This window comes from Podarcis pityusensis, assembly GCF_964106645.2.
Source record: "Podarcis pityusensis genome assembly, chromosome: 14".
Taxonomy (NCBI): Eukaryota; Metazoa; Chordata; class Lepidosauria; order Squamata; family Lacertidae; genus Podarcis; species Podarcis pityusensis.
The window spans coordinates 12776022-12802611 of record NC_138039.1 but is presented as its reverse complement, the minus strand read 5'-3'; the positions used below and the strand labels follow the sequence as shown (position 1 = coordinate 12802611).

Genomic DNA, 26590 nt, shown 5'->3' with positions numbered 1-26590 from the left:
ATAATAAGTGCTTCTTTCCAGTGTAGCACCTTTTCAGTGGTAGCCGGTTAAGATATGGCTGTTTCATAGGGTACTTGAGCCCGCACAAAATTGCTTGCCCTGTGGTCTTGTTTATGTTTTCATGTTGTCATTTTTGACTTCTATGTTTTCTATGAATCCTTCTCGTAGCAAAACAGATACAGTGCCCAATATTCAGCCATTCTAGAAAGAAAAAAAAGATGATTCTGATTGGAGCTTGAGAGTTTATTCATTATGGAAATAATCTCTGGCCTCCAGGCCTGAATTGCATCCTGAAGTTTTGTGGTTAGAGCAGTTAATTTTGCTTCCCTTAGTTTGGAATTTGACTCCCAAGTACTTTGCAAATAATCAGTTTCTTGCCTGTAGACATAAAATAGGTTTCCTGATATTTCTTGGAAAGGTATGTGTTAGATTTTTTTTTTTTTTTAACATAATGGCGTTTATTGCCGCTAAGCCACTTCCCGAACGGTAGAGCTGGAAGGGAGAGGTATAAATGATGTATATAAAACAAATAATTTCAAGGATGATTTCCTAGAAAAGTGGTTCTTGTTTCTGGCATAGAATGGCTCTTTTAAAGTGGATGTGTGTAAGAGACTTAATGAAGGCTTAATCTAATGTTGGTTAATGTATTGCTCCTTTGTAATTGGAAAAATATATATTCAAATGAAGTAGGTTCTTTTAAATAAATAAATAATAACCAAATAAATAATAACAAACAGGGCTGACTGTTTCGTTGTCTCGTTTTTAGGATATGATGATCCGTCAGAGACAAACTTGATACCGCACAGCATTCACTCTGTCAAACACGGGCAAGAAAATCGTCCCAGACCTATTCGCAGGAAAAGAAGTGTTGGTAAGGAATGGGAAAACCAAACCTATATTAAAAAAAAAAAATGCCACGAGGTTGGGATGGAAGGACTGGTCCTGAAAAATGAGTCTTTTTTTAAGGGCAGAAAGAAAAATGACCTTATAAACCAGGCATAGGCAAACTCGGCCCTCCAGATGTTTTGGGACTACAATTCCCATCATCCCTGACCACTTGTCCTGTTAGCTAGGGATGATGGGAGTTGTAGTCCCAAAACATCTGGAGGGCCGAGTTTGCCCATGCCTGTTATAAACCCAAGGAGGACACCCCCCCATACACTTTTTAATTATTATTTTCTGCTCTTTTGCACAAGTCAGTCAACTTCTAGTGGGGTAGCTCATCCAGAAAATTATTTCTTTTGCTGCAGGATGTTCATGTGGAAATGTGAGTTAGGAAATGCAGTGCAGTGTCTGTTCCTTTCAGTCGTTTTCAGATTAGGCGCCAGCCACAGACTGGTGCAACCCTGAGATCACATTGGGAAGAGTTAATTAAATAATGGAAAGCCTAAGGGCTAAGCTGATGCCCAACACAGCCTTCAACTTAACAAAATGTATCATACACAGCCTTTAACTTAACAAAATGTATCATACACAGCCTTTAACTTAACAAAATGTATCATACAAACTGCGGAGCTAGGAGGAAGTCGCTGCAATTTATTTTAAAATATTACATCAATCTTCACCCTAATAAAAACAGTACTGTTAATAGTAATGTTCTGGCAGAAGCAAGGGTGTTAGAATTAAATGGGTACTAATTGACCTTAAACAGCGGTGTTTTATGAACGTGCATTGTTACAACTGGTTCAGCAACCTGCTTGCTCCGAAGATACCCTCTGTCAGATCAAATATAATATCAGAACAGAAGGCTGCTTTTAAAACAGAGCAGAATTGCTGTCTGGAGCCTGTTTTGCTATCAGGTAGACCTAGATTGCTACCTAGGACTGCCCACTGAAAGCTGCACTGCTTTTGCTTTTTATTTTTGCATTTATTGTTCCTTAGTCATTGTGGACTGTGTGCTGCTTGCTTATTTATTTATTTGAAATACCCCCCCCCCTTTAAGCCAAAACGCAGAGCTGCATCACAGCTAGGCTGGTGTGTTATTTCAGGCGTGATCAGAAGGCAGAAATACAGTGACAATCATTTATATCTCACACAGGACAAGAAGAATAGACTCCCTACAGTCCCATGGTGGACTTTGGAGAGATCTCCTTGGTTAGAGGATATTCCTGCATGCTATTTGCACAGTGTGCCAATATTTCCTTTCATTCATGATGTCCTGAATGCCCTTATGGGTGAAGAATGCAAGGACATCCCAATATGCTTGCAAGGGTTCTTGTTTATTATATATTGCAAGAGCAGGGAGAGGGGTTCCCCCTAGCATTGCCACATGCAGACCGGGGGGTGCGGCACACAGCTGGCAGGCTTGTTTCAGAGCAGAGGCCATCGCTTATCTGGGTACACCATTTCCCCCTCTGCAGAGGAAGCCATTCCTGCCGTCTGCAAAACGCGAACCGTTATATACGAGATACCTCGGAGTCAGATCGACCCGACGTCTGCTAACTTTCTGATATGGCCGCCGTGCGTGGAGGTGAAGCGTTGCACGGGCTGTTGCAACACCAGCAGTGTGAAATGCCAGCCGTCACGGATACACCACAGAAGCGTCAAGGTGAGGAGAAATGGAACTCGGGTGCAGCGGGGTGGGTGGGTGTTTTGAGGCGGTTCAGCATTTTGTTCGCATCCTGTCGTTTTCATTTTTCTCGCCTTGGCAGCCATGGGAGGTTATTCGGGGGTTTCTGTTTTGATTTTGGTTATGTATTCTGTGATTTTATCCCGTGAACCCGCCCCCCCCCCCCAGACCTGCCTGTATAGGGCAGTATACAAATTGAATAATATTTTTTTAAAATCATCATCATCATCCCTCAGTGTGAATTCCTATTGGCTCTCACTTGGTTACACCTTTGCTCAGCCTTTCTTATCCTGGGTACAGTTGTACCTTGGTTCTTGAACGTACAGTGGTACCTCGGGTTAAGTACTTAATTCGTTCCGGAGGTCCGTATTAACCTGAAACTGTTCTTAACCTGAAGCACCATTTTAGCTTATGGGGCCTCCCGCTGCCGCTGCGCCGCTAGAGCACAATTTCTGTTCTCATCCTGAAGCAAAGTTCTTAACCAGAAGCACTGTTTCTGGGTTAGCGGAGTCTGTAACCTGAAGTGTATGTAACCCGAGGTACCACTGTAATCCGTTCCGGAAGTCCGTTCAACTTCCGAAAATGTTGGAAAACCAAGGCATAGCTTCCAATTGGCTGCAGGAGCTTTCTGCACTCAGTGGGAAGCCGTGTTGGACGTTCAGCTTCCAAAAAACATTCGCAAACTGAAACACTCACTTCCGGGTTTGCGGTGTTCGGGAGCCAAAACGTTTGAGTACCAAGGCGTTCGAGAACCAAGGTGTGACTGTACTTGCAGCTGATTTCAGACTGCAAGTCTTATCACCCTTTGTTGGTATGGCCAGTAGTGGTACTAAATGACTGGATGACGCCTAAATTGGGGAAAGCTGCCTTTTAGTTAAACTTTTTTTTCTGGAAGTGGTCTGCAAGTAGTGCTGATGGTAAACACTTTAAAGAATAGCTAAGTTAGCTGTTGTGGTGATGAATGAGGGCGCTTGCACACTTCCACTAGAGATTTGCTCCGATTCAGTGTTAAAAGAGTGGGATTTGCAGGGTAAAGTGGTGGAGCAAATGGAAAACCACTTAGAAACATGCCTAGAAAGTACGGAACAAGCAGAAAACCACTCAAACCCATGCTTCCTAGGACAAACAAAGTGTGGACGAGCTCTGAGTGTAGTGACTTTCGGTGTGCAGTGCTTTTGCTTCTCTCCCATTATAAGCAAGAGCTAACTGGCCCATTTAGCTGTTTACAACCTATGATGCTGCTTTATGCTGAGGGCTCATCCACATTTGAGTTAGGATAGCTCAGTCAGTAGAGCATCAGAATCTTAATCTGGATGGGCCTTGTGGTCCCTTCCAACAATTTGGTTTGTCCTGCCATTTCCCCCCAGGAAAATACACTGCTTACCGCTGAATCAGAGCAGACATCAATTGGTTTTTCTGTCTGATGGACATTGGTTCCAATTCAGTGGCCAACAGCGGGTTTTCCTAGAGAAAGCAGTGGGAGAAACAAAAAAACATTTCGGACCCAATTTTCTAGACACAGGACAAGTGTCAGTGTAAACAAGCCCTTAGTCATCAGGCCATTTGTCTTTCTGGCTTGGTGGTTCTCCAGGTTTTCAGACAAGGCTCTCCCAGCTCTTCCTGAAGGTATTTTGCATTCAAACATTGTGTTCTACCCGAAGTTACTACCTTTTAGAGAAACCCTGAAAATTAAAACATCCATGCTTACACTGCGAGTGTGGCCTGGAACACACGAAACAATCCTCCCCCTTTTGCAGGGAAGTATGTAAAGAATGAAGTGGCATAGATAAGGGGTGGTGTTTTGTTTAAAAAATAAAATAATTTTTTGTTTTGTTTTATCCCGCTCTGGGGTCAGTTATGACCCCAAATGTGTAGGAATGCTAAATAGCATTAACAAGCAAACAGGCCTGATTATGCCTTTCCCACAAACTCCCACAGCCTTGTTCTTGATTTTAAATGATAAAATGACTCAGGGGACATTTTGAATGTAAAAATCCTTGTACAGTCATGTTTCCTTAATTAAATATTATGTAGGCTAAATTGGGCTTTTATTTGTGGAAATACAGTGCTTTTGATCTGCTGGTGGGAGGGAAATGTGTTTCATATATTCTCATCTCCTGGGATTTGAGATTCCTTATGGCTTGATTCCACATTTACTCATTAGGCGAAATCCATTTTTTCTGCTTGCCACAATCTATCAAACAGACATTTTGGAAAAGGAGTAGTATTTGTTTGTTAGGTTGGGCTTGGTCCCCCTGTTAACTGTATGCGGGTTCAAATCAGCAGCACCCATTTGCCAATGCAATTGCGACACCCCCCCCCCTTCCAACTTCACAATTCTATGATTCCATGAAAAGTAAAACACATAAACAACAAATTCAGGAGACTCCTCCCAAGACCTGGGCAAATAGATAAAAGCTATGAAAAGAAAGTATTCATTCAAATATATTTTGAATACCGGTGTTGTTTTGTATGAAAGAGAATAGGAAGAGATTTGTATCAACTTTATTAATTTAATCTGCACATTTTACCAGTATCAGCACATGTATAGTTAGTGCACCTCATTGGGTCAGCAACAAGGCAAGGGTCTTTGGGTTTATGAATGAGGAAAACTGGTCATTGATGGGAGCTATTATGTATATGTTTTGTGCAGACGTATAGCTGAAGAAGTGAATAATGTGAAATAGATAAGTACCGGTAATCTGTATTATATATCAGAGAAGCAAATTTCGTACAATAGTAAGTTCCTGTGAAAGAGTTTTATCAGTGGGGAAGGAAGTTTTTTAACACGAAAAGCTCCAGTAAAAATATCAAGATAAAATTTCGTTGGAGCAAATGTTATTGTAATAATTGATAAGATATTGCCTGCCTGGGTTGTTTTCTTTTTTTTGCTGTGCAAATAGGTAGGCTTTTCAGCTGGCACTGATAACTCCTTTATTTAAAATTGGTGCCAAGATTTCAATATGATAGAGTGCACCTCCGCACAATAATGTTCCCTGTACATAGAAAGCCATTATGTCAGGAAGGAGACCAGGTTGATGTGTTTTCTCATTAGAAGTGTGGACTGCCTTATACGGAGTCACACCACTGGCCCATCTACAGGAGCATCTAAACCTCTGGCTAGCAGCAGCAGCTGTCCATGGTCCTGGGCACTTGCTCCCCAAGATCGTTTTTTTTTAGCTGGAGACATCTGTAATTGAACTTCCCTGGTTAATAGCTCATAAAATATAGCTATCTCACCTGCCCACACATACTTGGGTTTCCTTTCCTAATAGCCTGGAGATTGCTATCATCTGATTACTTTCTTTTATCTTCTGCTTGCTTTATTACATTTGTATAAGTTCTTTGGGCAATTTCCATTAAAAGAAACCCCCACCCAAATACAATTTGTGATAAAAACACAAAAACAAAGCAAATCTATCTATTAATACCATAACATTCAAATCAAAATGTATTTTAATTAATTGATTGTGATTATATGTAAACTGTGTTACTTTTACTGTTGTTAGCCGCTCTGAGCCCGGCTTCGGCTTGGGAGGGCGGGATATAAATAAAATATTATTATTATTATTATTGAAGTTCCAGATGAAGCAAGCAATCAGTTAAACATTAAAAAGTAACAATCCAAATTTGTTGTTGTTCATTCGTCATATAAATACTTCAGTGGTCCTCTTAATAACCCTGTCCTAAATCTTCATTTCTCTCTGAAAGTCTAGGTGAAAAGATAGGTATTTACTCACCTTTGCTGAAGAGGCCATATGCATCTCCTGCAGGACAAAATTCCATAGGCTGGGGTGGGGTGGGGTTGTACTCAGGAGACCCTGTCCTGTCCTATAACTGTTAAGTAAGTTAAGTAAGTGGAAGAACCTATAGAAGGGCTTCTGGCGAAGATTCGAAATACCTGGGCAGGTGTGTCTGGGAGAAAGCAACGCTACTTTGCAACTAAGGTAGCACAGCACCACATCGATCCAAATGCATCTTCCAACTCAGCAATTCTCTCTCACCCACTTGTGTTAATCTTAAATTGAAAACAAACCACTTTGGGAAAGGGCGCAGTGCAGTTTTGATATTCAGATGTTGTTGCCGCACGCAACCTTCATCAGGCTTCCCGGAACCAATTCTATTTTCAAGTGAGTCCTTAAATACATATATATAGCTCCTCAATACGCTTGGCAAACATTAATTTTAAAAGCAAAGGAGGATCGGAGACAAATCTAATTAACCTGCAGCCTCAAGAACAAACACAGCTGTTTAGCAAACACGAGCTGCCTGCTGCTGCAGTATTTATGGTGGATGGAGATTGCGTTGCTCCTTCTGATGCGGAGAGATGATTGGGGTCCTCAAAGGTAACTCTGCACTGCAGATAAGCCTGGAAGCGGTTTTGACTTGCCAGAGTTGACTGGTTAGCTCTGAGCATCATTTAACTTGGGCCTCCTTGAGGCATTTGGGGGCAGTTGCTTGGGGTGGGGGAGGCAGGAGGTGCTTGCTGAAGTTGCAGTGTGCCACGAAAATGCTTAGAGCAGGGGTCGCCAGCTAGGAGCCAGTGGGTGCCATGATGCTTGGGAAAGTTTCACTGGTGCCCTGGACTCTTGAGTTTTCTTTCTTTTCTAAAAAGTAAGTCTCTAGCTGTCCTAGAAAGAAAGTTATGGGGTGAATTGTGCCGGTGCCTTCAAAGCAATTTCTGTGAAAGGAGAGTGTGTTGCAGCCATCTTGTATATTTTTCCAGGTACTGAGGAATGCTCCCTGTTGCTATTAAACAGCATCCATGTCTCTCTCTCTCTCTCTCTCTCTCTCTCTCTCTGTGTGTGTGTGTGTGTGTGTGTCAGTGCCAAATTTACATAAAAGCTAAACAAGCTGTAGCTTAGGGCCCCACTCTCTTGGGGGCTGCAAAAACATTTAAAGGAAAAAAATTGGATGTACATTTCCAAAATATAAAATAAAAAACAAATAAAATAAAACCTACACACAGCAACAGTATTTTGTGTTATGTAGGCTCCTATGATGTAATTAGGTCCATAAATTACCATATAGCATATATTCAACACAAAAAACAGCAACAATTTGTTGTTGACAAAGGACAGCTGGACATATAAAGGGCCCTGTCACCTTCAGTAGCTTAGGGCCTCATCAAACCGAAATCCGGCCCTGGTGTGTGTGTGTGTGTAGTCAATAAAGTGTGGTCTCCACAATCAGGACCAGCAGGGCAAAGCTCACTTCCCATGGTAAGGTTTGTGTTCTGCCACACCCATCAATTATTTTGCAGCTAATTTTTGACTGGCACCCGCAGCACGCTCTCAAAAATTGAAATGGGCCCATTGGGCCAAAAAGGTTGGTGTCCTCTGGGCTTGAGAACGGAAACGCAGGCGCTTGGAACCAGATCACTCGAGTGCTATAGCCAAGAATTTCCTGGGTAATCATGTGGTTCTGGGAAGCAATAGCAGCTTTGCTTCGAAGCATCTTCCCGGTTAGTCATAGGTGAGCATTTGTTACCTGACGCATGGGTCAGCATTAATACACAACTTGCTCTGGGTCATGATGGCACAGCATGAATTTCCCCAACAGTAGAAAAAGGGCAGAGGAACATGCAAAAAGATGGTCCTAAAAGATCTACATTGGCTCTTGATATGTTTCCGAGCACAATTTAAAGTGTTGTTGCTGTCCTTTAAAACCCTAAATGGCTTCAGCCCTTTGTACCTGAAGGAGTGTCTGGAACCCACATCGTTCAGTCTGGACACTGATGTCCAGCTCTGGAAACACACCTTGGAAAAACCCTTTCAAAAACCATCAGCACTTACTAGACTTCCTCCAAACTCCAACCCTCCACAGACCTCAAAGGTTGGTGCAAAGGCTCGTGGGATTGCAATGGAAAAGGCTCAAGGGATTGCTTGAAGCTGTTTTCACACTGTTTGAGGGCCACTTTGGGGTTTGATTTATTTTGTGGCAGTGCGCATGTGCGTGGTCGCCCATGACTCGAACACACCGCACGGGGAGTTGCCTGTAAAATCTTTTAAAGCCCCCCTTTTATTTGTACAGTTCTTTGGATTTGAATCATCGCTGCTCTTGAGAAACTGGATAATTCTTATCTGCTGGTGTTAGCCGCTTAGATTAACAAGTGACATCACGTTGTGACCCATGCCCACTGTTTTTGAAACGTTGTGCTCCAGAGGTCTTGAGAAAATCCTCCCCCTTCAAAACGTTAATTAAAAACGAGGAGTCACTTTGGAGCAGTGTGTTCTTTGTAGAGGAGGGCTGCCTGACCCCCACCACACCACACCAGTAGTCTCCAAACAAGAAAATCCATATTTATTTCCTCCTGCGTCAGATGTACTCTCTTTCTCTCTTTGATATAATTAATTGTTTCTCAAGCTCTTGGGAATTCCCATGTTGCGGAGATGAATGGCTTGAGTGTATCATAATCCAGAAGATCCTCTTTGGGGGTCACACGGAAGGTGGCGAGGGCTGGAGGATGGGATCTGTTTTGCTTATTCCCAGAACGGAGTTGAGAGGCTCCCTTGTTCTGCTTCCATGATGTCAAGCTTATGTAAAAGGCCCCCTTTTGGGGTTGACACTGAAAAAGACCTCCATTTCTCACCCGTGCTTTATTGACAAGATGGTGAGATCATCGCGCCTTCCCTAATAAGCCCCCTCTGACTGCAAGTTTATCCAGTTAGTGGAAAGGTCACTGTGTAGGATGCAAGGACAGCAGAGGCCAAGAGACTGACGAGAGCATCGGGAAGTCAAGTGCACTCCCTGTCTTGAGCCAGGGACATGGTGCCATGGTGCTAGCCTCTCCTCCGTAGGCTGGTTGCTGGAGAATGCTGCCAAATGAGCAGGATCAACTGCCCTAGAAAGCTGGATTGTATTGCTCCAGTATCATAATAGTCATCTCAGATGGTACATGCATGGTGAATGGGCCAGGTCACACAGCTGGAACTAGTGGAGGAGGGAGAATAGTTCTTTGCATTCCTTATTTAATGCCCCATTTGTGAATGCTTTAAAATTATTATTATTATTATTATTATTATTATTATTATTATTATTATTGCTGTCATGGTGGCTCCATGTTGATGTCACGCCATTCCGCTGGTGGTGATGTTCTGATTGGCCTTTTCTGTGTAGCAGTCAAAATCGCAGCTGTCCATTCCATACCTTGCTCTGTTCCAGTCCTTTCCCAATGTTAGCATCCAACAAAATTATTTTTTTAAGAGCAACTGTACCCTGCTTTTCACAAGACACCCACTGCCTACAGGCTTACAGTCTTCAGAAGAAGAAAAAGGAAAGCATGGCACGCAAGGGAAGAGGGACAGGGAGGGAAGAGGAAGATGAAAATCAAGCTCAGGCTCTGCTTTCTAAACAGTTGCTTCTATAAAGACCAGCTGGCACACATTCAGGGGCAGATGGGGCCTGATGGAGCTGGGCTCCCAGCAAAGCTGGTAAAAGCTGCTTCCTATCTCTCCCACTGAGGCAGTCTGATGCTCTCACAGCACAGCCGATAGAGTGAGTGGTAATAATTAAACATTTCTTTTTTAATCAACTATTCTTAAGGTTCATCACACCACATCAGGAAGCGCAATTAGCTTTAGCCAAATCGTATCTTGATTTCCTGGTTCCTTATATAGTCTGCCTGGTTGACTGCTGTTCTGGAGTGTTACCTTTTCTGGAGTATTAATCTGGTTTCATGCCGTTGCATTTTTTAAAAAGAAATATTTTAAAGGATTTTAGCCTAATCCTAAAAAGTCAGTCATGTTGATTCCCACCTTGACTTCCCATATTTCAGAATAATTCCAATGTCATGGAATTCTACTCAACATTGATCCAGAGGAGAACTCCAGTGTATAGTTAGCAGAATAAAAACTTAAACACGTTGCAGGATTCCCCCAAAATGGACCAGAGGCAATTGTGTTTCATCCAGCAGAGCCTTACTGCTACTGAAGGCAAATGGTCACAAATCCCATACAGTCAGGATTGGCACTGTCCATAAGAAATCCAGTTGCAGCAGACCTAACTTAAACTTACAATAAGTAAGTTTGAGCATGTCTCTGAACAAAAAAAGAGATTTGGTTACACACCAGCAACATTCAGTTTGCTTCCTGGACTTCTGCCACACCAAAGAATCGCCAAACTGAAACATCTAAATCATGTACTATCAATCTGCACCTTTATTCACACATTCCAGCAATCTTCCCCTTCCCTCCCGTATTCGTACGGAGTCCAGTAGCCTTTAAATGTTAACTTCTACTGAATTAAGTGCATGGTGTAGACGTTGCTGTGCCTTGTGTGAAGTGCAGTAGTATTGAACCCATCTTGGCATTAGGCTGCTGGTGACTAAACAAATGAATGCCTTCCATTTACCAAATTGCCCTTTTGTAATTTGATCTCCACATATCTTCTCTGTCCACCCGGACAGCCTTTCTCCCTTGTCATGTAGTTAAGAAGATGCTGTCTTCTGTTTGGCGTTTCCAGTAGGATAGATGAATGTTGTAAATCAACTTTGCCTTCCAAAAAGCCCCATCCATTAATTCCTTTCCCCCTGAAGCATAATCCAGCTATCGCTTCTTGAGCCACTTTGTGCAAACATTCTTGGTCTCTCAGCTGTCACTTTTCTGTCCTGCTGGCTTTTGTGTTGTCTATTTAAACCCCAACAGAATGCCAGACCTGTATCCCAGCGCTCTAGCCTGACCCTTGCGGCCCTTTGGGGATATGGACCACTTCCATCGGCCGTCATTCCATCGCACTGTTGCTAATCCACTTGAGAGCTGCGGCAAATAAATGTCCTTTGAGAAACGTGACTCCCGTTCCAAAAGGCATTCCATCATGCGGGAGCTCTTCAATAATTTTTTTCTTTTTTCTTTTTAATGACTAGTGAAAAGTTTATGCAGAAAGTTCTCCCCGCAATTAATTTTTACATTATTAAACAAGATCTGCCAATATATAACATGGATTCTTTTTGACGGATTTGAAATATTTTTAAAAATCTATCTAGAGATAAAGAGAAAGGTTTTTGTGCAGAAAATAATAATAGGGGATCAGCAGCATTTGAAATTTGCCAGGTGCATTATGAACCTGGCTATTGGTCGCGGGTGGCGCTGTGGGTTAAACCACAGAGCCTAGGGCTTGCTGATCAGAAGGTTGGCGGTTCGAATCCCCACAACGGGGTGAGCTCCCATTGCTCGGTCCCTGCTCCTGCCAACCTAGCAGTTCGAAAGCACGTCAAAGTGCAAGTAGATAAATAGGTACCGCTCCGGCGGGAAGGTAAACGGCGTTTTCGTGTGCTGCTCTGGTTCGCCAGAAGTGGCTTAGTCATGCTGGCCACATGACCCGGAAGTTGTACGCCGGCTCCCTCAGCCAGTAAAGCGAGATGAGCGCCGCAACCCCAGAGGTGGTCACGACTGGACCTAATGGTCAGGGGTCCCTTTACCTTTTATTGGTCGCTTATGACCAAAGGAATATGCCCAGGTGCCAGGATGGCGTCTGATGTCTCCACCATCCGGAGGTGCGTGCCTGGGGATCCGTGGATCTTGACTGTTTTTATGCATTAGCAACGAACCCTGTAGAAATGTATCCATGATTTTTTTTTATCTCCGCAACTAGAACGAATTTCAGGAACCAAAAAGTCATATTGAAAAACACAACTTTCAAGCTGCTTGGCCCCCAAATGGCTACTGGGTGTTTTGTTTTGGCGACTGTAACACCAGTTGAAGGAGCCATTTGGCCACCTAGCTTATATATCTGACTTATATATACTTATATATACACCTACATATTGCCTCATAAACATCTCAGCAAACCCAGTTTCGGATTTCCTACAAATCAGCACGCTCTCCAGACCTTATTTAGCCAAGCCCAATGCTACAAACAGCACACAGAGAAATCAAAGAGGCAGACTTGATGGGCAATGCAAGGATGCAGAGAGAGATCTGCTAAGGGCTATTAGAATCTATCGGGGAAAACCTTCTGAAATCAACAAGGAAAACATGGGAAGGAGCAGAGCAGCATACAAGAAAATTCTTGAGAACAAAAAGGCAATCTTTGTGAGAAGCCAATGGCAAGAACTAGGATGGGCAGTGGCCGAGCAAAGAGAGGACAAGTTTTGGCTTTTGGTGTCTTGGAGCATGAAAGAATCGAGATCAACACTAGATGCCACCATATTGGCACAATGTTGGGTGGTTTACTATGCTGATTTTTTTGGAGGACAGGGCAATCATTTGATGCCGAGGTGACCATCGATCAGCCACCTGAAGTGGAATACCTGAAAGCTGAGCATGTCTGTGTAGCTCAGTGTCAGAGTATTTGCTTTGCATGCAGAAGTTCCCCGGGTTCAACCCCTGTCATCTCCAGGTGGGGCTGGGAGAGATACTGTGCATGAAATCCTGGAAAGCTGCTGCCAGCCAGTGTAGACAGTACTGTACTGAGCTAGGTGGAACAATGGACTGACTACATGTAAGACAGCTGTGTTCCTGTGCCCCTTGTTTGTTTGCTTTTAAAATAATTTTTATTAAAGGTTTTCTTAGTTTACAAAAGCACGTTCATTGTCTCTTTTTTCAGGTTGTGTTTTCTACAGATCAGTTACATTTGCTGTGAGACATTACTTGGGTCAAACATTTATAGAGTTGACTGTACCTGCTAATTGACTCAGTACTATCATTACGGAATCCCCAAACACTTTGTTATCATACGTGTATAGTATGCTTAGCTTGAGGAGTATGTGTGCTCTTGGTTTATAGTTTATCTGTGCTGGGGAATTTTTTTTTTTGATTACAGTTTATTTCTGACACATGTAATTTTCCCCATTGCTGATTCATTCCAATGTCTGAAATAAGTGCAGCCAATATGAAAGTTGTTCCATTATTGCTGGCGTTCTTGTCTGTATCTTTGATTACAAAGGTCTTAATCTGTGTTTTGTTGTTGTGAATGCGACCGGCTTAGTCATCCTTTGATGCCGGGTGACTCAGATTTGCCATACGTTTTCCTTCAAACTTTGCACTTGGTTAGAATTTAGACCATGCCAGAGGAGGCTCGGAGCGTATTGCTTCAACCCATGGGTGACCTTTCGAGCAAAGCATTCTTACGAGTCGTAGCCTGCTGTAAATCTATCTTGGTGGAAAACTGTCAGCCTTGGAAAATGTTGCAAATGCGAACGTTTCAGACATGACGTCTGTGGACAAAAAAACGGTGGCCAGTGCTAACCCTAGAAAGATCTTCACCTCCCAAAGCATCTGCGATAACTTCTAATTATTTATCTTATTTATCTGTGATAAATTGTGTCATCTCACTGTATACAAAGTTGTACAAGTGACAATAAAGTATTTCAACTTGCTTGAACCTCTAAGAAATAAATTTAGGGAGCTTTCCCCCCTGTCCTTCAGATGCCTTGACATGGTAACTCTTATGTACTAATGAAAAAAAAATATTTTGGGTACTATGAATTAATTCCATAGAGATTTTGGATTAGTGGAAATATCATGCTTTGGTACAGGAAGTAGAAGGGCTCAGCAGGGCCCATCCCTTGCATGTAGAACAGGGATATGGGATTTATGGCTTTCCAGATGCTGTTGGGCTTCAACACCAATTAGACTCAGCCACCATTACCAATAGTTGGAGAGCACCAAATGATTTCTGGTAGCCAGGCTGGAAAAGACTTCACCTGAGACCTTGGACATCTGGTGCGAGGCAATGCAGACAATACCGAGGGGTGGTGGCTAGATGGAAAACTGGGCTATAGGAAGCTGGACTCATCATGTGCTCTCAAAGCAATAATGCAATGTGCTTCTCAACTCGGATGAATAGCATGTTCTAGCTGTTGAGCATGTGTGCAGCTGTATACTTCGTCAGACCCTGCTCCCCTGGGTGCTCTGACAACTCTCTTCTTACAGGACAGTCCTGTTTTTTGTTCCTTGGAAGAGTTTTTTGCCGTGTCAGTGCAAAAAATATAAACAGAAAATCTAAAATATGCAGGACATAAATCACTTCCACAACCTGCTTATTTACCTGTTGTTCGCTTTAAAATATGGAACAAATGAACTTCAAAAAACTGCTGATTGTAAGGTTGCACAGTCAATCCATGTTACCGAAGTCTCTTGACAGCCAAAGGACTAGATTTGGGTTGACATTGTCCTCAGTCCCCTCAGTCCCTGGGGCAAAATGAGAGTGCCTGAAAGACCTACAAATTGTCTTGTGACTTTGTCTGATTGCAAATCTTGATGGCTACAATGGATGGCAGCGTGCCTCTGAGTAGCAGTCTCTGGGGAACAACAACAGAGGAGTCCTGGTCTTGGGCTTCCCAGAGGTATCTGATTATCCACTGTGGGAAACAGGATGTTGGACTAGATAAACCTTTGGTCTGATCTAGCAGGACTCCTGTTCTTATTTTTAGTGCCTTGTAGTCCACAGATGCCAGGAATTAGCTTGATAGGCTCACAACTCACCCTGGGACTTTGTTGTCTTCCATTCTCCACATACACCCCTTCTCCAAGTTCAGTTGGAAATGGACTTCCTGGATATGCCAGATTGGTTGATCTGTGAGTCTCGTCTTTTGGGTAGGAGGTTTGGGCGAGATGGCCTTTAAGATCCTTCCAGCTCTTGTGGGGAAGCCCTGTTAACATGACGGGCTGTATTTTTGTCCTTTCATAAAATGTTCTTTGCTGGTTTCTCTTCGCCCCACTTCTTTGGGTGCTGCTGGATACTCTGAGGCCACAGTGAGGCTTTGCAGGCAAAAGCAATGCCTCTCTGTGCCATTGGCTTGCCTGCTCTGATGTCACAGCAAGCCTAGGATTAGATAGTTCAGTGCTGGTGCCAGTGTGGTGTAGTGGTTAGGAGCGGTAGATTAGTAATCTGGGGAACCGGGTTCGCGTCTCCACTCCTCCACATGCAGCTGCTGGGTGACCTTGGGCTAGTCACACTTCTCTGAAGTCTCTCAGCCCCACTCACCTCACAGAGTGTTTGTTGTGGGGGAGGAAGGTAAAAGGAGAATGTTAGCTGCTTTGAGACTCCTTCGGGTAGTGATAAAGCGGGATATCAAATCCAAACTATTCTTCTTCTTCTGCTAAGTGGAGAGAATTTGGATCCAGAGGTGTAGAGGCAACATTTTTAAAATTAACCCCCTCTCTGCCAGTTATCAGAGGGTGGCAGGACTACAGGGAGACACACACTGGCCTCTGCCATCAGCCAGGGTGCCAAGACTGCACCCCAGAGCAAAATATCATGGGAAAGGGGAGACCAACTTGGCCATGAAGGAGCAGCTGTGCTAATGTTGGCTCTCCTCTCCCCCTACCCTCATTCCTTTTTCATTGCCTCTGTTTAGTGATCCTGTGGGCTGTCTTGTCTTTTAATACCACAATGCTTAAAAAATAAAAATAAACCAGGTGCTTTATCAGTGTTAAATATTAATAGTTGTGGTAGTAGCTGCAGTCGATGATGACAACGTAATAATAATAGCTGCCCGAGACAGAGATCCTTCAAACCAAAACAGGGGTTTGGGAGACGTTTGTTGACGTTTTGCTGCTTTGTAATACGGGCTGGCAGAAATGATCAAAGGGGGTTTGCATACCAGCAGGGCTTTTGTTGGCAAAGGAAGAGGAACAAGCCAGAGGGGAAGGTCTCCCGAGCTCTAATAGCTAGAGGAGGAGCCCCTGCCTGCGTGAGAGCAATAGACTCCAGCTTCCCTCCTGCCAAGGGAGTAGGTGAAATTCTTCTCGAAAAGAAAGGCAGCATCTTTCATCAGCCGGAAGTTATCCAAGATAGTTGGACAAGCATTTATAATATGAGTGGCTCCTGGCCAAATACTACTCAGACCTGGGTTCCCAGCATAGCATGACTTCCCTTGTGGGCTTGCTTGTTTTAAAATGTCCTGCTTTTGCATCTGGGGTATTTTGGCAGGCGTGCCTGTTTGAGTGTGTTTTATACTTTTTTTTTGGAAACAAACGAAGAAGGCACCACCGGTCCTTATAACGGAAGGTCCCAAAATGTAGATTCGCTTGAAGCTTGGTAGATGGGAAGCCAACAATATTTTATTCTTACCTCTTGGAAAGACAGCAGAAATGTAAACCACTGAGGCCCAGAGAATAAGACCTTTAGCAATTCTTTCTTTCTTTCTTTTTACCTTAAGCAATAAAATAGGAATGTAAATACCGTTGGGTGTTTACGATCTGATTACTGTGAATGAGACTATTGCCATGGTTTCATCTGAACTGTTCAGTGCTCTGAGACCTTCAGGATGAAAGATGGTCTAAACGTGCAAAATTAATCAATGAATGAATACACTAAAGTGTGGGATGTTGGGGAGGGGACACCCACTCCTTAAATATTATTCAATATTTGTGGATGTTTCCTAACTGCGGAGCCATCTTGAGGCCTTTTGCTGCCTGAGAGAAAGGACCCATCTGCACTATGCATTAAAAGCACTGTGGTGCCACTTTAAAGAGCAATGGTTTCCCCCAAAGAATCCTGGGAAATGGAGTTTGTTAAGGATGCTGAGAGTTGCTAGGATACCACTATTCCCCTCAAAATTTTCAGAGCTGTGTAACAATTAACTCCTCTTCCCATGGAATTCTGGGAACTGTACCTCTGTGAGGGAAACAGGGGGTCTCCTAGCAACTGTCAGCACCCTTAACGAACTCCATTTCCCAAGATTCTTCGTGGGAAGCCATGTCTGCTAAAAGTGGTATCATAGTGTTTTGATAGTGTAGATGGGGCCAGAGATGGGCACCCCCAATTCCATGTACAGTGGTACCTTGGTTCTCAAACTTAATCCGTTCCAGAAGTCCGTTCCAAAACCAAGGCGCACTTTCCCATAGAAAGTAATGCAAAATGGATTAATCTGGTGCAGACTTTTAAAAACAAACCCTAAAACAGCAATTTAACATGAATTTTACTACCTAACGAGACTATTGATCCATAAAATGAAAGCGATAAACAATGTACTGCAGTCATTCAATCATTCAATCAATCAGTAGCTGAACTGGCTTCCACACAGTCACAAAAACAAAAAGAGCCACAAAAACATAAACACAAAATAAATAGCAAAAACAGACCTCAGCATAACACTCAAAACGGAAGTGTAGCACTCAAATCAGAAGCGTAACACTCAAAACGGAGCACGTTCGGCTTCCGAAAAGGGTTTGCAAACTGGAACACTTACTTCTGGGTTTGCAGTGTTTGGGTTCCAAGTTGTTTGAGTACCAAGGCGCTGGAGAACCAAGGTATCACTGTACAGAAGTTAACTGGCCTGGAAGTCAAACCTTACTTTATGCCTGGCTACAGGGCAGAAGCCTCCACTGTACCTGAGGACACTAAACTAGGGCACAGGGTGCAGGATAGGTCCCACATGGCACAAAACGCAGCATCCCAACCCATCACCTCTCTCTGCTGCCCCAAACGCTGTAGCCACCCCACAATCTTCCTGAAGATGATGCTGGGACTGTTTGAATGGACAGTTCACCTGTAGGAATGGCACAGGTTTGGATTTGAGGAACAATAGCTTTTATGAGACAAAAGTAAGATTTCCAGCTGGAGTTGTTAGCAAGAGGTGTCCAGTAACCTCTTGGGGCCCTTACGCTCCTTGCAGTAGGAAAGTCTGTCTGTGTGTACTCATGCTTGGCTTGTATATATTTGTAAAGAGAGCAGCTATTACAAAGACCCCTTTTGACCCCTTTTCAAAGGAAGTGAAACCCATTCGGCAGCACTACACCTCGAACTTCTCCCCGCTTGGAAGTAACAATGCTTTTCTGCTGCAGAACGGGATACACAAAAACACCCACAAGCCTCAGTCCAGCTGCGTACACACCCTGTCAGAAAATCGGCCGCAGTGCCAATTTGGCAGGGAGAGCCGAGTGACGATGAGGCCCAAATCCGGTTCCTGAACAGCTCCCCTGTACCGTTGCCAATTTTATTTATTAAATTTACATCCGGCCTGCCTTCTATAATTTGAGCCCAAGGCAGTATTTGTAGGGTTCCCAGGTGGTCGCTTTAGCAGGCAACGACAGCATCCGGATTTCCTTCGCTTCAGGAAGGTTGCTGAGCCATGTGCCTTGAAGCCAGGTGTGGGCAGATGTCAGACTTGCAAGATCTTCATGGGTTTGCGCTAGAACACCCAAGGCTCACCAGCAGGAGCCAGCGGCAAAACAGTGGTTCAAGGAGCCAGACCCAACATGCTGGCTTATGGGACAGAGCCAGTTGCATCTCCCAACCCCGGGTGTCAGGCACAGAACTTTCTTGCCTGTGCAAATCTACATCTGAGATGCTGCAGAACAGAGATTCTAACAGCCCAATATTTTTCTTTGTGTGTGTGTGGAGAGGTCTTTTCATTGCCGATAATTGTTTAAAAATTAGCAGCCGGAAACCCTTAGTGGTCTTCTACAAACCCTCTAGCAAACCAATATACCCTGATTCGCATTTTGCTCGTCTCTGCTTTTTAAAACCATACCCTGGAAGCTCTGCAATAGCTCTCAACTTGAGCAGAGGAGTCACTGCTGGTGAAGTTTGTGCTGTTCCTCATCCAGCTAAAAGGATGCCTATCTAGGACACTTGCTTCTGTGTGTGTGTGCATGCAAATGACCTCCTCTTCTAGCAGGATTGGGATGGTCTTGCGTAACTGGACACTTGAAACTTTGTTCTTTGCTGACCTAATGCATTAACAAGCCTTTAACGCCCATATGTTTCTAATGCAGGTGGCAAAAGTGGAATATGTTAGAAAAAAGCCAAAATTAAAAGAAGTCCTGGTGAAGCTAGAAGAGCATATGGAATGCACCTGTACGTCGTCAAATTCTAATTCAGATTTTCGAGAAGAAGAAACGGGTATGTTGACATTTGGGTGGGGATGGGCTTTAATTTAAGCTGGAACGTCTGGGTACAATGTGGCTGTTGAAGTTCTCTGGGGAGCGGGGCGGGGTCTCAAGCACTTAAAACCAGGAGAGGAGAACAGGTGGTGGTCAGAAGTTCCAACCACAGCATTTGGAACTGTGCTTTACTCGTTTACTTAAATATTCTTATATCACTCGTTTCTGATAAAACGTTCAAGGCGACTTGGCAGCGCAGTATTGGAAAACAATACAATAAAACACAAATTTGGCGATGAAAAGCAGCAATAGGTGGCAGATCGTGGGTTGTGGCCAAGTAAATCTTACTTAGAGTAGACCCACTGAAATCAATGGATTTAAATTTATCTTGATTGGCTGCTGTGTGTGTGTTACTTAGCTGGCTACAACGCCGTAACTTAAAACTGAGGATTCATATGCTAGGAGTGCTAAAATTATCATCTGGGCAGACCAAATGCCTAAGCTCTTCGTAAAGTGACGAAAGGCCTTCAGAGAGGGAGTGTGGCGAGTCTCCTTAGTTAACTTTGAAGTCCTCCCCTTCCTCTAGGCAACTCAGCCAGGTGTAGTGTCCAGGAATCCATGTCTTGCGGGCTTTATATCAGGAGGTGCAGTCAGTCAGATTTGCATTGATTATAGCTAATGGCCACTTCAATATAGCTCACAAAACACCCGGAGGAAGGTAACACACAAATGTTCAGAAATGTGGGTTGTTGGGTTTTTTTTGTTATTGTTTTTTTACCTTGTCAACTTCCTCTTATCAATTGAACAAATTAAAAATTCCCTTGGCATTCAGTGCTGTTTCAGATCAAAAGGGCAATCTGTAGATTTCTCACTGCCAGCACATGCAAAGCTACCCTATTACAGGTAACAAACTTGTTGACATCGGCCAACCACCATCTAATTTTTAAATAGCTCCCTTGTAGAATTTTTAATACATATTTTTTAAGGGAAGGGATCAATCACTAGGTGAGTTGTATAAAGGGCAAAACAGAGTACTGTCGTACCTTGGAAGTCGAACACCTTGAGAGACAAACGTTTTGGCTACTGAATGCCACAAACCCGGAAGTGGTTGTTCCGGTTTGTGAACGTTCTTTGGAACCCGAATGTCCGACAGGGCTTCCGATTGGCTGCAGGAGCTTCCTGCAGCCAATCGGAAGCTGCGCCTTGGTTTCCGAACATTTTGGAAGTTGAGCGGACTTCCGAGGTATGCCTGTGTAGCATAAGCAGAGGTGAAAGGGCAACAAACAGGCAGATTACGAAAGAAATCTCTAAAAATCAAGCACTGTTTTAGATTTGGCTCACGCGTGTTGCTGTTGTTTTGCTGGCAAATTTGAGTAATGGTAAGGATTACTGGGAAAGGGCCATTTGTTCAGTCATGGAGTCTTTTCATTCCATTCCCGGCATCTCCAGGCAGTTTTGAGAATCACCCCCTGCCAGATAACATGAAGAGCATCTACCTGTCAATGTAGACAACTATTGAACTAAACAGACCCAGTAGCCTGACTCATACAATTTAAGACCGCTTCCAGTGTTCCTTTGGCTGTTCAGTTATCTTTCTGAACACACTTAGACAGGAGGGAGTGGGGCTGTGGTACTTGCCTTACTCTCACGTGCAATATAAGCATAGAGCTTGAAAGAAACCGTACCCCAAGATACCCAGTTGCGGTTACAGAGCCTGTACCCAGGGTTAACCAATGTTGTGTCCAGTTATGGTGCCTTCTCCCCCAACCAGACATGCTGGCTGGGATTGATGGAGTTGGGAGTGCACAGGTTCGTACATAAATGGTATGGGGGCAAGAGATACGAGTGGTCTTGATCCCACTCATCTTTTGACATCAGTTTCATGTGATATCTGAATGGTCCTGTCCCAAATGCAATGCAATTTCTGCACCCAGCACATAATACCTTGGAGAGATAAAACTAAACACTTTAAGCAGGTGGAACAAATTACCGTTCTTTTATTTTTTTGGAGAAGGGATAATGGAAACGATTGAATTTTTTAAAATCAATAAATGCATTGCCTTTGGGTGTTTGCTGCTTCTTCTTTTTACGCCATCCCTGCCCTTGTGTCAACAGGAAGGCCTGGGGGGAAAGGTAAAAAACGGAAAAGAAAAAAGTTAAAACCCTCATAAAAAAATACTGCCGCTGACCAGGTAGGACCTGTCTGCTGAAACTACCCTTAATACCACAAGCAACTGAAAATATAATCAGCTATTCTCACTCTCCCACCTAATCACTGTTCAAAAATCTTTACACGTGGCTGTTTTGGAGCAGCCAAGAAATCAGAAATGATTGGCTCAGATAATTCTTTTCACGAGTTTCTTTCCCCTTGACAGCTATGCTTGTTGCTGCAAGCACCTCACATCCTTTCCTTTCCTTTCCTTTCCATAATTTAATTTTGGAGGGATTAATATTAAACGCTTGCAATCTGCAGCTCCCTGCTATTTTTGAATTGCCGTTGATTTCCAAGGGTGGTTCAGGTGTTCTGTCATAATACCGAAATGCTATTGAAGAAGGATCCTTATTTGCTTGATATTTGTTGGGGGTGGGGACACAGTTTTCCCTCTCCTCACTTAATTCCCACAACAACCCTGTGAGGTAGGTTAAGCTGAGAGGCAACAAATGGCCCAAGGTCACCCTTTGTGGCCAAGAGGGGATTTGAACCCTGGTCTCCCAGGTTTAAGTCTGGCACTCTAATCACTACACCAAACTGGCCCTCAGACATTCTGGCCCTCAAACACGCACCATCAATAAAATATGGCCTGCCACTCCTATTCTTATTCCAGCAGGCTTGTACCAGATTTGAACATGGCCCTAGTCTTCAGGGATATATTAGGAACCAAGGGTGTAGAGTTTTGCTGTAAGAAGATCTACATCACCAGGCATGCCCCATACAATAAATCTCACTTAGCGTAGTAGAGATGAAGGCAAAAGTTCCTGGGTGTTTCACTGAAAAAGCTGAATTATTTAACGCACTGTGCAAATGATATGTGTAAAGGAACCGAATGTATTCTGTGTCAACTGGATAGTCTTTATGAACTACTGGGTGGGGGGGAGAGAGAACTGTTAAGGGTAGTACTCTGGTCTGTTGCAAGTCCTGTCTTCCAGGTGAGCCCAGAACTTGTGGGAACTGTATTATATAAGCAAAGGTTTGGGCAGGTTAAATCTAAGCATGCAACACGGTCAAAAGATAACAACAACAAGTAGTTTCTTGGCTGGCGTTAGGAACCCTGCACATTTTGTATTTTTATGTTGTGAACAGCCCTGAGATCCTCGGATGAAGGGCAGTATATAAACCTGATGATGATGATGATGATGATCATCATCATCATCATCATCCAGAAGGGGCATGGGCACCACTTCTCTGTGACCACTGGACAGCTTAGTTGGTTAAAGTGTGGTGCTGATACAAGGTTACAGGACTCTGTGATTCTACATAAATATGATTCATCTCATGGCACTGCCAAGATGTTGAAAGGTTCAGCTCCATTTCTGATGGAGCCAATCCCATGGGTCCTTCCCATATCCATCCAGGGAATGGAGTGTGGCAAACTCCTGTGGTGCTAGCACTTTAATGCCTAATTTTTTAAAAGCAAGGGTGGTAAGCTGCCTCCTCCTGCCCCTTGCTCCCCCCATTTTGCCTCCATCTCATACCATCCCTGACTTTTGGCCATTCTGGCTTGCGGTTGGAGGCTGACCACCTCCGTAAGGCCACAAGTTAGCAACCCCTGAATTAAAGTGTGAGAAAGCCACTCCCAATACCCCTGTTATGTCATATAAAGGCCACATAAGTAACTTTTCACTCAGGAATGAGGAGGGGGTCCCCCCCAAAATGATCTTAAGAAGGAAGTTTGATCTTCTAACCGTACAATTGCCTTGTGCTCCCCATCCCTTTTCTCTTTCTCTTTTGCAGATGTAAGGTGAAAATAAGCTAGAAAACATTTCTCTCTGGGACATGGATGTACATTGTTTGTTACATTCCTGAACCTACTGTGTATGGTGCTTTAATGACTGTATACTTCATTCATTCTCCTACGTTGGGGGGGAAATTGTCTTAAAGAAAGAGAGAGAAAGAGAGAGAGAGAGACTTCACAAGAACAAAGAGACAATGTACATTTGTTTAATACGACATCAAAGCAAGTATTGTAGCACTCTATGAAACAATACGAAGTTTCCCTGTCCAAAACAACAACAACCCAAGAAGACAACTCAAGAAAAACAAAATGGCATTGGTAGAGGAATACCAAAAGTACCCTGGCAACACAACAAAAGACAATGCTAAATTAAGTGAAGAACAGATTTCCTCTGAGAAGAGCAGTCAATGGTGCTTTCTTTTCTGTTTGTTTCTGTCAAGAAATGTGCCTGCATTCTTGATGAAGATGGATGGACACTGATGGAGTTTAGGCACACATACAAAAAAAAGAAAAAGAAAAAAAAAGAGCAGGAATGTATCAAATGCCACAGCAGACACTTAATAGAAGCAGTGCGATTTTGCTTGACGGTATTTTAACGTCTATACAAAAAAAAAAAAAATCCTTCTGGGGCGCCTTAAGTGGATGTTTTGGTTTTTTTTGTTTTTTACACCATAAAGTTATTATTAAGCTTTCTTTTTACTCTTTGCCTAGCTTTTTATTATCCTTTTTTGGACTACATTTACCAATAACCCATATAGAAGACTGCTGTAGCGATGGCGAAACGGGACACACAGACAAGTATGGAATTTCTCCTAGTGGGATGCAAACTAATGAGATGTATTAAAATAAAAATGGTATACCTATGCATAATTTTCTAAATGTTTCTTGGTTTATGTCCCATTTCCCCTCTCCTCCCCGCCCCCACCCCCAACCTCCTCCATTCCCGCACACGTTATTTAAAACAGTGGCTTTTCAGAAATGTTGCCAGGGTTTGTTTGCTTTTTGTCGGCGAAAAGGATTGTAATGATGGAAGGTTTGGTGCTCCTGATTTTCCTCTGCCATGTACGGCCACAGAGCAGAGATCAGGTGGAGGTGGGGTGGATTCTTGGATGCATTTTCGTTAACATGAGGCAACGGCAAGGCCCAATAGTATTGGCCCTTGTGTGTGTCAAAGGATGCCCAAGAATATACAGTCATACCTTGGGTTACAGACACTTCGGGTAACGCGATTTCAGGTTGCGCACAGCGCCGAACCCGGAAGTACCAGAACGGGTTCCTTCCGGGTTTCGGCGCATGCGCAGAAGCACCAAATCACGACCCACACATGCGCAGATGCGGCGCTGCGGGATGCGGACGCTGCGGGTTGCGGACGTGCTTCCCACACGGATCACGTTTGCAACCCAAGCGTCCACTGTACCCAGAATCCTCAGCAACATGCAAGAATTTTGTGGCTGATGCCCAGAGTTCCCTCAACAAGACAGGTCAACAGACCTTCCTGAGGGGAAGAAGTTTGAAAGTCACAGTTGTTGTTTTTTAGAGACAAAAAACCCAGCGCCACAACTCCCTGATGTGCATAAGCAACCTTTGGCTATATGCGAGCAGTTTGTTTGTTTGTGTGTGTGTGTGTGTGTGTGTGTGTGTGTTTGGGGGGGGAAACAGACACCAGTTGCTGATCAGTGATGTTGTAGCAATTGCCATGCCTCTCCATAGACAAATCCCTTTTACTATTTCACATGTTTAATCTATGTGAGATGTACAAACTCTTCTTGTTATCCGTATTGTATTATGTCACTGTGGCACGGGGGTGACCCTGCCGAAAAGCCTAAATTTCTTTATTTTTGGTATTAAAAAAAAGTTATGCTTTAAGTGTATTCAACAAAATAAGTGGTTTATTTTGTAACGGTGAAGTTTGTATTTTTTAAAATCTAAAATTAATGGTTTTATATACCCGAGAAAGCCTGCTATGTTTTCTTGAAGAAGGAAAAAAGAGCACAGGGTCGGGGGGTCAGGGAATGCATATTATGGGTGTGTTCTTCTAGCCGCCATTAATAGTCCATATAATTTTAAATACTCTTTTCATTGTAGCAGGGTAAATGAAAAGACTTAGGCCTCGCCCCTTGCAGCATCCACCCCCAACCTGGGATATCCTCTGGAACTTGTGGGACTTCAACTCCCATCAGCCACAACCAGCATGGGCAATAGTCAGGGATAATGGGAGTTGTAGTCCAACAACATCTGGGGGGCACCAGACTCTGGGTGGTGGTGCTGTCCTGGATGCTCAAAGGACAACATTTTATGTTCCAACCTTCTCTAAATAATTCCATAGGCACAGTGCAATTCCTGAGGGCACTTCAAGCTTGTAAAATCTAATTTATCTCCCCGCTCTGAACCCCAAAGTCCACGAAGTGAAAAACTGTTTTAGAAGAGTGAGCATACGCTTACAATCAAGGCGTGGTTAAGTGTACACCCAGGATTTTGCTTTTGGTACCAGATCTGAGCTTTTAGTCTAAGAATAAAAAAATCAATTCCTGGTCTCCCCCTGCTCCCCCACGAGGTTTCTTCTTTCCATCATCCTGCTTCTGGGAAAAACGAAAACAACTCAGGGTCAGAAATCTACTCCAAATCCCCCAGAGATCCACCGGTAATCTGATCTACTCTCTACCCACCCTTGCTGTAGGACGCAGGCAGTAACTGCTGCCATTCTAGGGCTTATGCCCATGCACTCAATTCTGAGAAATGCACAGAGTTCCTTCCCACCTTTGATGGGAACAGGATTGGCCCATGTCTAGGTACTTCCAGAACTGGACAACCTTCAGTGTTGCCTCAGACCAGCTGATTTGACCCTTTGAGAATATAGGACTATGCAAGCTGTTTTATGGTAGCCCAGTTGGCCAACTTGCCTTACTAAGTTCCCTTTCATGCCTTAGCTTACGGCACGGCACCTTCTCTTCCCCAGGAGAAAGGTTGTTTTCTGCTGCTCCAGAGAAGCAGACACGGAGCAATGGATCCAAACTACAAGAAAGAAGATTCCACCTAAACATTAGGAAGAACTTCCTGACAGTAAGAGCTGTTCGACAGTGGAATTTGCTGCCAAGGAGCGTGGTGGAGTCTCCTTCTTTGGAGGTCTTTAAGCAGAGGCTTGACAACCATATGTCAGGAGTGCTCTGATGGTCTTTCCTGCTTGGCAGGGGGTTGGACTCGATGGCCCTTGTGGTCTCTTCCAACTCTATGATTCTATGATTCTAAGTTCAAGTGTTTGTTGTCAGGTCAGACTAAGTGCTGCTTACACTGACCCG

General features: G+C 43.6%; 1 protein-coding gene across 2 annotated transcripts in view; it reads left to right on the top strand.

Moving 5' to 3' along the window:
• PDGFA (platelet derived growth factor subunit A) overlaps window positions 1-24164 on the top strand; it is a 59648-nt gene extending 35484 nt beyond the window's left edge. The window contains exons 3-7 of one of the 2 annotated variants that reach the window (XM_080981293.1): window positions 767-871; window positions 2361-2548; window positions 19234-19360; window positions 21457-21533; window positions 23294-24164. In XM_080981293.1, coding sequence (XP_080837419.1) covers window positions 767-871; window positions 2361-2548; window positions 19234-19360; window positions 21457-21512 — 476 coding nt within the window. In that variant the 3' untranslated portion in view covers window positions 21513-21533; window positions 23294-24164. The remainder of the gene's footprint in view (window positions 1-766; window positions 872-2360; window positions 2549-19233; window positions 19361-21456; window positions 21534-23293) is intronic. The other variant, XM_080981294.1, reaches the window with a different exon arrangement.
• Window positions 24165-26590: the final 2426 nt, after the last annotated feature.